Source organism: Octopus sinensis, linkage group LG23, assembly GCF_006345805.1.
Source record: "Octopus sinensis linkage group LG23, ASM634580v1, whole genome shotgun sequence".
Taxonomy (NCBI): domain Eukaryota; kingdom Metazoa; phylum Mollusca; class Cephalopoda; order Octopoda; family Octopodidae; genus Octopus; species Octopus sinensis.
Window position 1 is genome coordinate 17,719,995 of NC_043019.1, and position 17,500 is coordinate 17,737,494.

A 17,500-nucleotide genomic window follows, 5' to 3' on the forward strand; every position below is an offset into this window, starting at 1 on the left:
GCTACGTATTCCTCACACCCACCTTTGTGTGTGTTGTATCTATGTATTTATGAAAGTATGTATGCAGCGTCACGTGTTTATGACAGCTTTATAAACTTCCCCATCCCATTTTCACCGCTGTTCTCGCCTTCACTGATATGACTCACCTGCTCTATGTTACTACCTGAGACTTATACTTTTTGCAACCTCCTCATTTTATCAAATAATTCGCCCAACACTCCCTCCCCCAGGGTGGGGCACATTATAGATTTTTTTTTTATTGAAATCAAATTAAGCCTATTATTGAACTGAATGTTAGTGTCACATGTATGCAAAGTTTCGTGAATATTGGTAAGCTAGTTTAGGCAGTAAGTTGGTAACAGACAGACGGACATAAATTGCCGGCCACTAAACATTTTTTATTTTCTCTCCTTGTTTCTTTCTGTGGAAGAGCATAGGCTCAAAACGTTAAAGACTTCTTCAATTCCTGAGCATTAAACTAATACATCTGTTTGTTGTCTACACCACCTGTCTTCGTCTTTTTTTTTTTTGTGAATTTACATATATATACATATATATATATATAATTAAATAAGGGTAGAAATTGATATTAATCAATTAAAACCTGTGGCCTAGCATATTTTAAAAAAAATCCAAAGATTGAAAATTTTATACATACAAAATTTAGAGGACTGACCAATAATAGTGGACAGCCTGTATGCTAGAAATAGACGTCAAACTCACCATTTACCAGGAAGAATGTGTTCTCAAGAAAAAATTCAGCAAAAAACCAAAGTTTAAAAATAAGCAAGACAAATGAAAATATACGAAATAAAAAATTACCTACGTACTAATTAGTTTCACTTGTTAATATTTACGTCTATGGATACACAAACATTTGCAAGATCGTCATTCCTCTAAATTTTATACATATATATATATATATATTATATATATATATTATATATATATATATATATATATATATAATATATATATATATATATATATATATATGTATATATATATATTATATATATATATATATATAATATATATATATATATATATATATATATATATATATATATATATATATATATATATATATAATATATATATATATATATATATATATATATGTATGTATATATATTATATATATATTATATATATATATGTATATATATATATATATATTATATTATATATATATATATATATCTATATATATATATATATATATATATATATATATATATTATATATATATATATATATATACCGGAGTAAACACATAAATGTGAAACAAGGTGGAAAAAAGAGTACTCAAATACCAGTGGTAGAGTAATATGCTTTATTTTAAGCAGCAGAAAATTCAACAGATTTTGTTGAATTTTCTGCTGCTTAAAATAAAGTATATATATATATATATATATATAATATATATATATATATGTGTGTGTGTGTGTGTGTGTGTGTGTGTGGAGGCACAATGGCCCAGTGGTTAGGGCAGCGGACTCGCGGTTTCGATTCCCAGACCGGGCGTTGTGAGTGTTTATTGAGCGAAAACACCTGAAGCCCCACGAGGTTCCGGCAGGGGATGGTGGTGACCCCTGCTGTACACTTTCGCCACAACTTTCTCCCACTCTTTCTTCTGTTGGCCTGCTCGCTTAGCCAGTGGGGTGGTGTCATTTGAAGGCTAAAACAATGCGAAACGCATTGTGATCAGCGATGTGTAGCAACATCTGATAACCTGGTCGGTCATGGTGATCACGGTGATATATATATATATATATATATATACATATATATTTGTATATGTATGTATTTTCTCTCTCGCTCTCTCTCTCTCTCACTTACTCCCTTAATATTATTAATTTTCATTTTTCCTTTTTTCCTTCTCATTCTCCCAATTAATGCCAAATACTATAAATTGCATCGCCATCCATTGTAAATTTGTATTATCTAAAAACGTTTGCCTGAAGAATTACAGACAGGAGGTTCTGTATCTTTTTCTCCATGTAAATGTGACCCCTATTTTGCAATGAAACATGCAATTAGAAATATACCAAATTTTTCCCAGTCTTTGTCTTGGTATGTACACCCGTGTGACCCCTTGCATGTGTTTGTGGGTGTGTGTGCACTAACAATCAGTGACCTTTTTAAGGGTTCAGCCTTGTGTTCTAAGTCACTTCGGATTCAGATCTGCTGAAAAATTATGGGTGTGTGGTCTAGTGTGCATGTTGGTGCACTTGAGTCAGCTCTGTGAGTGAGTGTATATGTTCGTGTGTATGTATGTGTGTGTGTTTGTGAATGTGTTAGTGTTTGCTTATATGAGTCTATTCCAGTGCGTGTGTGTTTGCATATGTGCTTGTGCGTGTGTGGTGTGGCATTTTCTGTTTTTGAATAGGTGAGCATCTGTGCGTATGCTTGTGTGTATATATGTGTGTGCGCTGGCATTCGTATTTGTGCACATGTATCTGTGCAGTAAGTGTGCATGTGATTGTGTGTGTGTATGTGTCTGTGGAGTATGTGTGTGTGTGTGTGTGTGTAACTAAGTCCGCTGTTAGTATGTTAATCTTTTACATTGTGTGATAAAGCAGACTTCTTGTGAATAACAGATTTGGAAGACATAGGTTTCTTGTAATAGGAGTGGAGGAGATGAACTTTGTTGTTTGTAGTTTCTAACCAAAGTTTGCTATCAAGAACAGGGAGTCTATTATACTCAAATGAATGGTGTTGGCTATCTGCTGAATGCTCTGTATTGTACCCTTCTTGGCATCCTTGACACCAACAAATGGGGTTGCCCTAAATGCTTCTTGCTTCATGTTCTTACTTGAAGTGGTAAGTGGTCCCAGAGACATCACTATGCATAGAGCAGACCAGCACCCCTACCCACTGCTCTCCATTACTGGCAGTCCCGTGCTAACCCCTCTGCATCATCTAAGGTGACATTGACCCTCGGGAGATTTTCTCCAACTCCGTCCAGCCATCTGGTGCAGGGCCTGTCACAAGGCTTCCTTCAGCCCACAACTGAAGTATGAAAGTAAAGCCCTGACAGGATGATCTAGTGGGAAATAAAGGATATGCCTGTATCAGCACATGCAGTATGGATAGCTAGGGGGTGGTTGGCTGTGAACTGGGGTGTGTGTGCACATGCATTTCTTTGTCCTCACTCGAACATTAATATCATCAACACGCCTACAGTATAATATAACGGCTATAGAGTGTTCATCTAGAGGTTGCCTAAGTTTTTTCTCCCACCAGATCATGAAGAGGCTAGCCATGTCCCCATCCACACTGATACCGTTGGCTGCTCCTTGAATTTGCATACATAGTTTCTTGTTGAACTTGATTATGTGGTTTTCCAAAGTAATATTTGCACTTCCGCCTACAGCATGTGCAATCATCTTTTACAGCTGATTGTTGTTCTCTAGATCTTGTGAGAACATAGTCCAATCACTCCAGCATTGTGTGGTGCTCTTCTTTGGTGCCGATGTGATGGTAGGTGATCTACTAAATTCAAACTTCAATACGCATAGTATGTAGTGTATATACATTTGTGCATACATATACACGTGCACACTCACACATACACATACAAACATATGCCTAAATATCGAATAAACAAAAGAAACAGTAAAGTCCTTGCAATTCCAAGATGCAACCAAAAATGTAGATTATGTAATATTCCTGTGAAAGACATCACAGGTGTGATTAGCCTGTGCCCAGAAATGACATCAAAGTACTTAAATATAGAACTGTATTAGCTTAATAAATCTTGTTTCACTATGCAAGATCATCTTATTGCAGGAATATTTAGCAGTTCAAGAACACCTAGAAATTGAACCTGGATCACTATCTGATGTAAAAACAAAACAAAACAAACAAAAGATGAATGCAAAAAAAAAATTGACTACTCAGATATCTTGTAAGAAGAGGATCTAATTAAACAATTTCATCCATGGCACGTTTATTCTGATAAGGACAGAGGCATTCAGTGCATTTTGGCCATTAGCCAGCAGAATGCATAGTAGTGAAAACAATGAACATCGACAATGACACAGCAGCACGGCCTTTACAATTTGTGATCTAAAGGAAAGAACCCTACAGCCCCAGCTTTCAACAACGTCACTACTGTCATTCTCAACTGCAGTTTCATCTCATACAAACTGTGTGTAAATACCTTTACTGTCAACTCAACTAATATAATATAATGAAATTATTGTATACAGGCGCAGGAGTGGCTGTGTGGTAAGTAGCTTGCTAACCAACCACATGGTTCCGGGTTCAGTCCCACTGCGTGGCACCTTGGGCAAGTGTCTTCTGCTACAGCCCCGGGCCGACCAATGCCTTGTGAGTAGATTTGGTAGACGGAAACTGAAAGAAGCCTGTTGTATATATGCATATATATGTATATGTATGTGTGTGTGTGTGTGTGTTTGTGTGTTTGTGTTTGTCCCTCTAGCATCGCTTGACAACCGATGCTGGTGTGTTTACATCCCCGTCACTTAGCGGTTTGGCAAAATAGACCGATAGAATAAGTACTGGGCTTACAAAGAATAAGTCCTGGGGTCGATTTGTTCGACTAAAGGCGGTGCTCCAGCATGGCCGCAGTCAAATGACTGAAACAAGTAAAAGAGTAAAAGAGCAATGCTATAAGTACATATTTTGGATTCTCAGTCTTTTGCTCAAAGGAGCTTTGGAGACATTAATACCAGTTGATTAAATCAACCCCAGTTGGATAGAAGGCAAAATTGATTTTGTTGGGTCTTGAACCTAAATGTAATGAGTCAGAACTAAATACTGTGAGGCACTTTGTCTCAAGCTCTAAGAATCCTGCTAGTCATTCATCTTAACTCACAGGTGATTTATTCCACTTGTGCTTATAGTGAAGGCACATGGCTCGTTGATTAGAGCGTTGGATTTACAATCATGAGGTAGTGAGTTCGATTCCTGGACCAGACTGTGTGTTGTGTTCTTGAACAAGACACTTCATTTCATGAGGCTCCACTTCACTCAGCTGTAGAAATGAGTTGCGACGTCACAGGTGCCAAGCTGTATCGGCCCCTTTGTCTTTCCCTCGAACAACAAATGTGGCATGGACATGGGAAACTGGTATGCATAGAAGGCGGCGAGCTGGCAGAATCGTTAGCACGTCGGCCGAAATGCTTTGCGGTATTTCGGCTGCCGTTATGTTGTGAGTTCAAATTCCGCCGAGGTCGACTTTGCCTTTCATCCTTTCGGGGTCGATAAATTAAGTACCAGTTACGCACTGGGGTCGATGTAATCGACTTAATCCGTTTGTCTGTCCTTGCTTGTCCCCTCTGTGTTTAGCCCCTTGTGGGTAGTAAAGAAATAGGTATGCATGGATGACTGTTGGTCTTCCACTAAACAATCTTGCACAGACTTGTGCCTCTGAGGGGAACTTTCTAGGTGCAATCCCTTCATCACTCGCAGCCGATGGTGGAGGGTCTTTACTCCTTACCCTTTATTTATAGTTCCAAATTGGTTCATGCTAACACAAACCTTTACTAATTTTCCCTTTCTAATGATAATCTTTGTTTGATTCCCAGAACATTTCCTTAAAATATATTGATAAAATCCAATTAGTTTTCATGTTAATGTTTTCTAAAATTTCATTTTTTAAAAAATTTCAACTAGTGCAGTGATGGGCGATAACTTTGGATATATTGAGGACCCTTCAGACACCAGCATTGAAAAAGCTCCAAAGGATGAAGAAAGCAAGACGGAAGAAATCAGAAAGCGTTTTTCCATCATAGCCTATATCTCATATGAAGGGTAAGTCTTTTCAATGAAATCCACACAACGAACGTCTCTTTTATCTTTTACTTGTTTCAGTCGTCAGACTCCAGGACTTACTTTTTTAAAGCTTAGTATCTATTCTATAGGTCTCTTTTGCTGAACTGCTAAGTTATGGGGATGTAAACTCACCAACACCAGTTGGCAAGTGGTGGTGGGGTGACAAACACAGACACAAAAACACACACACAAAAATATATATATATATATTAGTTATACGATATAGTGCATATTTATACACATAAGGAATCCACTTAGCGTGAGATTCAAAACATTAGAGAGAACAGCTAGGTTCTATAAACCACAAAAATAAGGGACAAAATTCGACAGGAATAAATTTGGAAATGAAAAACATTTACCATCAAATTTATTCCTGTCGAAATTTGTCGAATTGATATCCTTTAAAAAAAATACATGTTTACTATGGACTTCCAGTAGCACATGCACAATGATATACAGTAACTGGTATGAGCGCTGCGGAAGGTATGCCTGTACATGTGCCCCCCCAAAGAATTTCTTTTATCATAACTTTTCGAAAAATTTATTCTTTTTTATCAAATTTTCTAACAATACGCTTTAGATGGTGTAGATTCTGTTTGTATTGAAATTTGTTGTGGAAAAATATTTTGAGGAAGAAATTATGATGTGTGTCCGTATGTATGTGTGCTATCCCAACAATTTCACTTTTCACATTAAATTCCGATTTAAACATAATTTCCACGCTCTGAACGACATTTGTAGAAATTTTCATTTAAAATATTCAGTTTCCCGAAAGTTATAAGGAAACAAAATCTACTCGTATGAATTTTCTGAAATTCTTTTCCCCACTTCCCCGAAAATTATTTCTCACAACAAATTCTGATATAATTGGATTCTGCATCATCAAAAGCGTATTTGTAGAAAATTTCATTAAAAAATATCCATTTTTCTGGATGTTACAAGGAAACAAGTTGGCGGGGCATGTGCCCATTGCTTTCACATGAGTAATACTAAGATTACATTGGTGTTGTATATCTAAATGTAGGCTTACATCACTTCACTTTCTTTTTTTGTATGTAACAATATTAATTGTATAACCGCATGTTATATATATACCAAGAATATACTTCTAGCGTTTGGCTTGCATCAAAAGGGTGACAATAATATGAATGTGATGGGCTCAGTTTTTCTCTCCATATAAATGTAACGGTATTTACGACGATATTGTGTTTAGTAACGAATACTAACTATATTAAAAATACATTGAAGTTAGTGTGTAGTGAATCTTGAAACAGAACTGTTCCCATAGTGGGATCTTTTCTTTTTGAACGGCAGTTTGTAACATAATTTCTAGATAACTAAAAAGTTTTAAACTTCGTATACTGGTAGAATGTGTTTATAAAACATCATTTTCTCTTGGTTTTATTGAGAAAATTCTATAGTTTGTAAGATATTTCGTCTGAAAATCCGAGCATTTCGGCAATTTTAACCAATCGATTACCTCCATTGAACTAAAATCATTTGCTGCGTCTAAAACTGAGACAACATCCTGTCACTAAACCTAAACCTAACCCTAATTTTTTTTTCTTAATTGCTAATTTAATTTAATTGTTACGCGTGTAAAAAAAGCGAAAGCAATGGAAAATAATTTAAACAATTAACATAAAAAATAATTCTATAATTTTATACACACGCTTTCCGTACGTATACGGAAAGCGTGTGCATAAAATTATAGAATTATTTTGTTTGTTAATTGTTTAAATTATTTTCCATTGCTTTCGCTTTTTTTACACGCGTAACAATTAAATTAAATTAGCAATTAAGAAAAAAAAATTAGGGTTAGGTTTAGGTTTAGTGACAGGATGTTGTCTCAGTTTTAGACGCAGCAAATGATTTTAGCTCAAAAGAGAGCATAGGATTGGTTAAAATTCGAAAAATTAAACTACGTTAAACAAACAAATTACAATTTTCTCAAGAAAGCCAAGAGAAAAAAATGTTTTATTTTGACACATTCTACCAGTATACGAAGTTTAAAAGTGTTTAGTTAACTAGAAATTGTCTGCCGTTCAAAAGGAAAAGATCCCCATAGTGGAACAATGGTTTTTCTCTGACAGCAGTTTTACATTTTCCAGATGTCTTCAGCTAGGCCGAAATAATGTTTTCGCTACTTGACCCTTTCTAACTTCTTCTACTTCACCAAAAGTGAGAATAGAGATAACAAGACCACCAACTAAGTCTATTGTTCTCAATGATATATCTATCCTTCAGGATCTTTATATAAGCAAGCACACTCCAAGCAAAAATCAGTTAGTCCCTTGTCGACAACTGAACGGGGCAGCTCGTGACGACTCAATTAGTTAAGGAAAGAACTGCTAGAATATAATGGTCAGCGAGAGAAATGAAAATTCCTACCAGCAACTGTCAGACAACACCCTGCAATTCTCTCTTACAACATCATTCTATCTCTCTCTGCAATAACTACTAAACAATGAAGAAGACACAAACACAAACTTTACTTCGCATGCTTTTGGATTTATCATAACCTACCCGTCGAGGCAAGGTATTTGTAATGTAACGGTAAATAAATATTTCCTCTAAACTTCATGCATTGTCCATCTTTCACATCTTACAGTATGCAACCATAACAACAACTTTGTACCGTCACAAATACTGACACCAACATCAATATAAAATTGTTTACCAATTAATTTCAATCCGTTACAAATGTGTCAAATCGCCCCCAACCGCTGCGATTTGACTCACAAGCAAAGCACATTGTGTATGTTTTCGATAATGTTTATAACACTCGTACTGCTTCAAAAACATATTTGAATTTATTTCTACACATGCATCGTTCGGACATACGAGATGTTTTTTTTTTTAAATATTATTTTAAATATAGTAATGGACAGGCAATTAAATTTGCTTCCGGTTCGCTTCGGGTATGCGATGTTGATAAGCCGTAAAAATGACGAAACATCACTATCCATCGTTCCTGAATGGGATTGGCGGTGAGTTGTCTCGCCTCTCTATGACTATGTCCATCAGGTGTTTTAACACCCGGCGCTTTGAGAGGATCATCTTCACCGCGTTATTTCGCAGCCGACCGGCGAACAAGCAAAGCACATACATTGAGTATGTGTGTTCAATGACACAAGTCTGCATTTTAAAATGAAGTAAATTATGATTGTCTTTTTACAGGTGATTCTGAACAATTTTTTTTGCTGATTTGAAATATGGTTTTAGTATTTGCCTATCACCTACAGATTTGGCATAATCGAAGTCTGCAGAGAAATTTGTTAACTTCGGACATGTCTGTTGCAAGTTTGTATATGCGTTTGTGAACGAATGACATTGGCAGGGCAGGGCAAATGTCTTTCATTTTTATTTTTTTTAGATAAAAATGAAATGAAAAGTAAACATAAAAAATATGCACAGAAAAAGTTGCGTGAGTCACTTTTGCGAAGCCATGCGTGCAAAACAGCTTGGTTGCAATTCGTTGTTGAGTTGCCGGTTTTTACTGGACCGTGAAATACGACTGTTTGGTCCATGTCAGCCGCTATTTCAGCTGAAGTAATTTTTCAGCGCTTTTGATATGCCGTATGCTCATAGTAAATTGTGAAGTACAGTGATCCCTCGCTACTTCGCAGTTTCAACTATCGCGGATTCACGACTTCGCTGATTTAATATATATATCTAATGTACGATAAAATTTTTCATTAAATCCATTAAAATATTAATAATAAATATTATTTCCTAGTCTAGGAACAACAAAACAAGTGTAAAATAGCAAAAAATGCATATACAGGGGTATTTGAACTTAAGACGGGCTGTGATTGATGCAATGGAGAGAGACGACGAATCACAGCTTTCTGTTTTGTAATCTGGCCTGTAACAGTAACAATCTTTATTTTTTAAAAATCTAAGTGTTGTTGCTCAACAGTTGTCCTTGTTATTGATAGACTACTGTAATGGGTGGGTTGTTAACAGTACAGGGAGGGTTTTAAAAGTCAAAATACACGTTAAATAAATACTGTAAATATGGTGTCCCTACTTCGCGGAAATTCAGTTATCGCGGTCGGCCTCGGAACCAATCTACCGCGATAAACGAGGGATCACTGTATAATGAAGGTGTCTGCTGAGTTTTGCTGCCTAGCTTTCATCTGTGTTGGAATATACTACGATGCTCATTAGTTGGAGCATGGCATTCGCAGTGAAGTGTTTTCCTTCCTAGGAATAGGCGTAAGTGACTTGCTGACGAAAGAAAGCTGTTGGTTTCCTGCACGAAGTAGTTAACGCAAAAAGAATGTAGTTAAATGCGTTGAATGGACGATTTGGTGAAGTACTTCTGCCAAGTAAGTTGAGCGCCTAAACCAACGAGGAAATCACCATTGTACGTGTCTATTAGTAGTCAAAGGAAATAGAAGAAATGAAAGTAAGAAGATAAGCTTCTATGTTTATAGTATTTGAGGAGGAAATATCCTGAATACCATAAAACGTTGCCATTCTATTTGAACAGAAATTAGTTGAAACCAAGCAAATGAAGGATATGTAAGGATTAAATACTGACTGTAATAGCGAACTTGGAGAAGTTGAAGATCAACTTCAATCCGGAATCAGGATCTTTTCGGTTTGAACGGCAGTTTTTAACATAATTTCTAGGTAACTAAACAATTTTAAACCTCGTATACTGGTAGAATGTGTTTATAAAACATCTTTTTCTCTTGGCTTTATTGAGAAAATTCTATAGTTTGTAAGATATTTGTTGTTTTTTTCTTCAATTTCTGCAATTTCAACCAATCAGTGACGTCTATTGAGGTAAAAAGCATTCTGTGCCGTATGAATATGTCCCTCGTTTAAGAAACAGGTTGGGTTTATTTACATTTGTGAAGAAAAAAGATGCCTTTCTCCCACCCCTAACCCTAACCCTAAAACAGATTGAAATGCAATAGATCGATACTAGGGTCATAATTATGGCTGACAATTTCATATGACACCGCTAGAAAAAACTGCCGTTCAAACCGAAAAGATCCCGGAATCATATTGGAGAGAAAAAGAGAATTTGCTCGGTGTTGGCAGGTACATTTGACTGCTATTTCAAGCAAGAGGAAAGATGCGCCTAAGCTAACGGTGTTCTCAACGTGATGGCCTGTAGAGGAAGGGGTTGCGGTGGTGAGGATTGTATATATGTCGACTTTTACCCGCGTTGATCTTTTCTCCTCGTGGTGGTAGTTGTGGTTTAAGGATGTCGATTGTACAGAGGGTCACCAATGTCGCGTGAGGTATTGTGTGTGTGGTTTGGTGACCCCCGACATTTAACAGAAGATTTTGTTATTACACAGAGAGTTTAACTATGTTGATCTTTTTACAAATAATGGTTTCAAATAACGACAGCTATAATTACAGACTTAGAGAGACACACTGCTTGGAGTTTACGGCAAGCTTGCTGATACAACAACACGTGGCTGGCCTAACATGGCTGGAAACACTCGTGCCACGTTTCTCGCGACGGAGATTCCTATCGTCTGTTTGCCATCTGTTTTAACAGGCTTCTTGGATCGAATGGTTGGTATTTCTTTGTGTCTGTAATGTAAATGGATATGATACATCTGTTATTTACTATCTTAATTTTTAGATCAGTTCAAATATATGTGGAATATATTTGACTAGTAATAAGGCTATTTTCACTGAGAGTTGTCGTGGAAAAATTCTGGCTTTGGGCAATAGGTTTTAAAACACTAATGGATATTTCAGTTTTGGATCTTTTCGGTTTGACCGGCAGTTTTTTAAAATAATTTCCACGTAACTAAACACTTTAAAACTTCGTATACTGGTAGAATGTGTTTATAAAACATCTTTTTCTCTTGGCTTTATTGAGAAAATTGTATAGTTTGTAAGATATTTGTTGATTCTTTTCTTCAATTTCTGCAATTTCAACCAATCAATGACGTCTATTGAAGTGAAAACATTCTGTGCCGTATGAATATGTCCCTCGTTTAAGAAACAGATTGGGTTTATTTACATTTCTGAAGAAAAAAAGATACCCTTCCCCCCACCCCTAATCCTAACCCTAAAACAGATTGAAATGCAATAGATCGATACTAGGGTCATAATTATGGGTGACAATTTCATATGACACCGCTAGAAAAAACTGCCGTTCGAACCGAAAAGATCCATAATATCGGTCGACAATTAGACAATTAGACAACGTTGTTCCTGTTGTAGATTTTACTCTGTTCCAACAGAAGCTCTTTGCGATAAGCAAATGTACCAAAAATTGTAATTCAGCTTGGTTGAAAACCATCATAAAAATATGGTCATGCAACAAGTCCGCTACGTTCGCTTACACCAGAAGTTCTCAACCGGGTTCCATATGGCCCTTGGCGTTCCAGATAAGATTTTGTTGTTAAAACTGATCTGCAATAAATTGGTTATACTTCTACAAGAAAGAAAATATCTTAGCGATTTTTTAAAGACAATTCTTAATATTTAATTATAAAAAATATATAATCGCATTTTTTAAACATTGAATAATTATGAGGGTCCACCAGAATAAAATAGGAACCAAAAGGGTCCCTAGATGTAGCTTAAGCTACTAGGACCATTGAAATCTGATACTGTTGGTGAGTGAAAATGCGCAACAAATCGGTTTGAAGATTCTGTACTGATTTTAACAAGAGAGAGAGAGATATATATCAGGTTACGTAATGAAATGGCCATCGCTTATTGGGTGAAATCGGAGCAAGAGGAATGTTATGATAGTTGTCTACCCAAATTCATAATATTGGTTTCAAATTCTGGCACAATGCTAGCAATTTCGTGGGGGAAGTAAGTCAATTATATCAACTCCAGTTCTCAACTGATACTTATTTTTATCGACCCCGAAAGGATGAAAGGCAAAGTCGAAATGCCGCTAAGCATTTCACCCGGCGTCCTTACGATTCTGCCAGTTCGTCGCATTACCCAAATTCATAATACTTGTACAATGACGCTGCTAAGGAAGGAAGCTGTGCTGTTCGAGATCCATTATTATTTAATATGACTTCGAGTTTCTGCCATCAAACCGTTTGTAAGTAAACGTTCATCGCCTAAAGTGGAGATGCTGCCTATTTCCGCCTTTTAAGGGTTGGTTTCTTAACTAAGGTGTGAATCAGCCGTTCTTGCCGCTGGGACATTCTTGGGAGTTCAATCTGATGTCTCTGACGCGGTTTCACTCTCAACTAAGAGAAAGTTTTAAGGCGTGATGTCATCCTCCACTCCTTGCAAAAAAAAAGGCAATTTTTGGCAGGCTTACGGAGGACCTTCATATCTTTGCTTACTTTCTTGATTGGGAGTTCAGCAAAATAACTCCATTGGTCTCGTTTTATCTGTATTTGACACTGACGACACCACTCGGTCGAAGTCAGGCTTAAATTGAAATGTTTGGAGCCTCGACGATGCCTGGATGGAGTCTTCGCGGTCATGACTGATGCTAGCGGTCTTCAAATGAATCATTCTCAACATTATCTCTCGATCAGTAGTTCTTAACTGGGGTCTATATGATCCCAGAGGGTCCATATAAGATTTTTGGGTGTCCACAGAAGCAAAATAACAAATTGGGGATACACAGTAGTATATCAAGCGCCCATCATAAACTTTTGCTTCAGGTGTATATATTACAAGAAGCAGCTAGATTTCGTTTGCAAACGTTCTACAAAGTTCAACCTATACAAGTGAATGAGTGAATAACAAAATAGGAATTTTGAAAATTGTATCTGTAAAATTAGTTTCTAGACTTCCAGTGGCTCAGGGGGTCCACCAGAATAAAATAGTAATGAAAGAGGTCTAGAGGTAAAAAGATAGTTGAGAACTCCTGCTCTTGATGCTTAATCATTCATCACACTACCTCCTGGTGTTTTTAGTAAATTTCTCTTCCTGTGTGGTTTTCTCTGGGAACATTTATCTCTGATCTTATTTTCATGTCTACCTTTCTCTTCAGGATGTAAAACAACACAGTCACTTCAAAACATTGATTCAATTGAACTGCCATCACTAATCTTTTTAATTTTCAAAATGTATATTCTTAACACTAGCTCCTCATTTTTAGTTTTTAGCAACTTGCAACTTTTTGAATCTTGTAGCCCATGTAAAACTTGGCTTCAGAAGCTGGTGATGAAGTGCACCTTAAAAACAACTCGGGGCCAGTTTACTTAACTACTCTCTTTTTTAATATCCCCTCTATTTCCCGAGTTCCGTCTTCGTCTGCTCCTCTTTTGTGAACATAACCTCCTCTTCAATTTGGACTAGTTCCAACAAAGAGATTGGTGAAGCTCTACAATTGTGGAGTGAGGGGCTTGGCTTTTTAGCCTAAAGCAAGTTAGATCGATACATAGAGTCTGGGACAACATACAGTCGAAACAGTTTTCATTCTGTTTCCGATCAACCAGACAAATATTCATGGTGTCGTTTATTTTCTGCGAGTGTAAAATTTACGGAGGTGGGTGGCGAATTGAAGTTTTGCTTGTGGACAACATCGATGGCTTACTTGGTCCAGATGAGCTCCGCTTCTTCAACACTTTTACAATAGATGTTTTGAGTTCATGGGTTGTCACGTTAATTGAATGCTTGCCACGACATACTGAGATAAATTTAATTTTAAAACAAACCTAGCAACACCCCCCTCCCCACAAAAAAATTCAGAAGTGGCTGTGTGGTAAGTAGCTTGCTAACCAACCACATGGTTCTGGGTTCAGTCCCACTGCGTGGCACGTTGGGCAAGTGTCTTCTGCTATAGCCCCGGGCCGACCAATGCCTTGTGAGTGGATTTGGTAGACGGAAACTGAAAGAAGCCTGTCGTATATATGTATATATATATAAGTGTGTGTGTATATGTTTGTGTGTCTGTGTTTGTCCCCCTAGCATTGCTTGACAACCGATGCTGGTGTGTTTACTTAGCGGTTCGGCAAAAGAGACCGATAGAATAAGTACTGGGCTTACAAAGAATAAGTCCCGGGGTCGATTTGCTCGACTAAAGGCGGTGCTCCAGCATGGCCGCAGTCAAATGACTGAAACAAGTAAAAGAGTAAGTCGTGGGATTACTCAGGGATGATGGCTAGAGGCTCGATGTACTTATTTTTTGTCCTTGAGTAAGCGGTAGATGTCTTATACGGCACATTAATTTTTCCGTTCTCTCCCAAGCCTTTAATAAATGCTGCTATGGAGGTGTTGGCTATTATGTCCGTAGGTGAACAAGTATCACCAATTGCAAATAAATTATGTTTTAGAATCCCTGGCATTCGAAATGTCTGGAGCTAGGCCGCTAAACATAAATTTCTTAACTTTTTGGCTTCCCATCTGAACGAAGTGTCAGGTAAGACCCGTAAGGACGAATGACAGTTCCTAATGATTGCTCGCGGAAATACCGAAAATATTTCGTGTTGCTTCCGTTGATAAGGAGAGAAAAATATCAAGATGTTCAACGGATGCGATAGCACACTCAATATGAAATCAACAATGCTATGGCTCTCTCCAAACATCGATTCCTTTCCTAATGTTTCTGTATTACTGGAATCGAGTGTTGTATTGCCAGTATTATATATGGCGATACTTTTCTTTACACTATAACAGTGTAGTAATAATAAAATAAATAACGAAGCAGGGTAACAACAACGTAACAATCCAACAAACTCCACGAACTACACACCAACAAGTTAAGTTAAGTTAATTTTTTGGCTCAAAAAGCAAAAAGCAAGGCCATGTAGGGGACATGGAGTTATGTACAGGGTGGTGTTCATGCAAAGAGTTCAGGCCATTTGTGGTCAAGGGATACTTTGAACCGAGCGGTCGTCGGCATCTTCACTATCTCGTCCGGTAGCTTATTCCACGGATCCGCAACCCGGACGGAGAAAGCCCCTCTCCTTCGATTGAGATGAAATCATCGCAGATAGAGCTTTTCGGAGTGACCCCGCAGCCGACGCTCTGGGGCAGGTGTGAAGAACAGCTCTTCCGAGAGGTTACACTTTCCGCTTATGATGTTGTGAGCAAAAATGAGATCACCACGGCAACAAACGATATTCCGACAAACTACCAAAACGACACCTTCCAAGTTTCTACGATTAACGCCTGCTCTGTCTCTCGCTCAGACCGCGACTATCTATAGTCGTTCGGTCAAGTATATTCTCACAGGGGGTGTCGTGACCCTCGTCACAGCATCTTCACTTTTGAGATTTTGACTTCCGTAGGAAACGAAACTTATTTATTTATTCATAATTTTCTTTCCAACACGTCTCCCTTTTTGAAATTTTGCTTCCCTTGGAAGTTGAGTACCTTTTCCGCTAAGGAATTATTTCTAAATGTCCAGTCTGTTTACGTTTTCTGTTACTGCTCCTTCATGGCTCAACCTCTTTCCCTGCTGGTACATCGAACATGTCGTAAAACACTTCCGTTGGAGTTTCCTTCCTTGCTTCTGTATATCTGATTTTTCATTGATTTAGGCGTTGTTTATGCTCCCATCGTTGGCCTTTAATTAAAAACATCATATTTCCAATTCTTATAAGTTACTGCACCATCCTGCCAACTCCCTTTACCGTTCTTGTATACTTTTAAATGGACTTTGTCTCCGACATCAAAATGTTTAGTTGATTTTTTTAATATTTTCTCTCCATACATTTTTTCCTTTGGCAACAAATTGTAGAAGATCGATTTAATCTTTCGAACGAACATTAGCTCTGTAGATGACTTACCAGAACGGGTATTCGGATTGGGCGATATTCTGTAGACCCTTAAGAATTTAGTTAGCGCTTCATTTCCTAACTCGTTTCTTGCTTTTTTTAGTGCTCGCTTCAAAGTATCTACGAACCGTTCTGCTTGCCCATTTGACGTCGGGTGATAGGGCGGGGTAAACATGTGCATGATTGCATGCATTTTGCAGAATTTCTTAAACTCGTATCCAGTAAATTGTGTTCCATTGCCTGATACTATGGTGTTCGGAAGACCGTATCGAGCAAAAAATTCGTGCAGGAACTCAATTGTTGCCTTCGAAGTAGCTTAACTGCACCTACATACTTCCGGCCACTTGGTAAAGCTATCAACAATGATCAAGTAGTACGTGCCAGTCACAGGTTCAGCGTAGTCTATATGTACCCTGGACCACGGACTATCCGTCTCAGGCCACGATTGGCATTTCACCAGTGGTGTCTTGGCTGCTAGCGCAAACTTCTACATGATTTTACCAAATTTTCAAAACTCCCATCAAAGCTTTCATTCTAGACATCCCCGGGTTTCCACTATAAAATTCACGTAATACACGTAATATCTGTTTCTGCAGTGCAGTTGGTACTACCATTCTTTTGTGCGTACATTAACACATCGTCGAAGAGTGGAAAATGGTTCGCATTCGTGTTTCTCTTTTGTTCGTTTTTCAAGGTTTCCTTCATTTTTATGATGTATTTGTCCTCCGCTGATTTACTTTTTATATCTTGTACAGTCCTTTGCAACACCTGAATGACATTACACATAACGTTTTTAATTTCCTTTTCTGATTGTAATGCGGCTATCACCGTATCTTCCAGCGTATCTGTCCCCCTAGCATTGCTTGACAACCGATGCTGATGTGTTTATGTCCCCGTTACTTAGCGGTTCGGCAAAAGAGACCGATAGAATAAGTACTGGGCTTACAAAAAATAAGTCCCGGGGTCGATTTACTCGACTAAAGGCGGTGCTCCAGCATGGCCGCAGT

At 37.6% G+C, this 17,500-nt stretch overlaps 1 protein-coding gene across 1 annotated transcript in view; it reads left to right on the top strand.

Moving 5' to 3' along the window:
• LOC115223480 (monocarboxylate transporter 1) overlaps positions 1 to 17,500 on the top strand; it is a 102,228-nt gene that overhangs the window by 19,310 nt on the left and 65,418 nt on the right. Inside the window, exon 2 of the mRNA XM_036512419.1 lies at positions 5,647 to 5,784. Coding sequence (XP_036368312.1) covers positions 5,654 to 5,784 — 131 coding nt within the window. The 5' untranslated portion in view covers positions 5,647 to 5,653. The remainder of the gene's footprint in view (positions 1 to 5,646; positions 5,785 to 17,500) is intronic.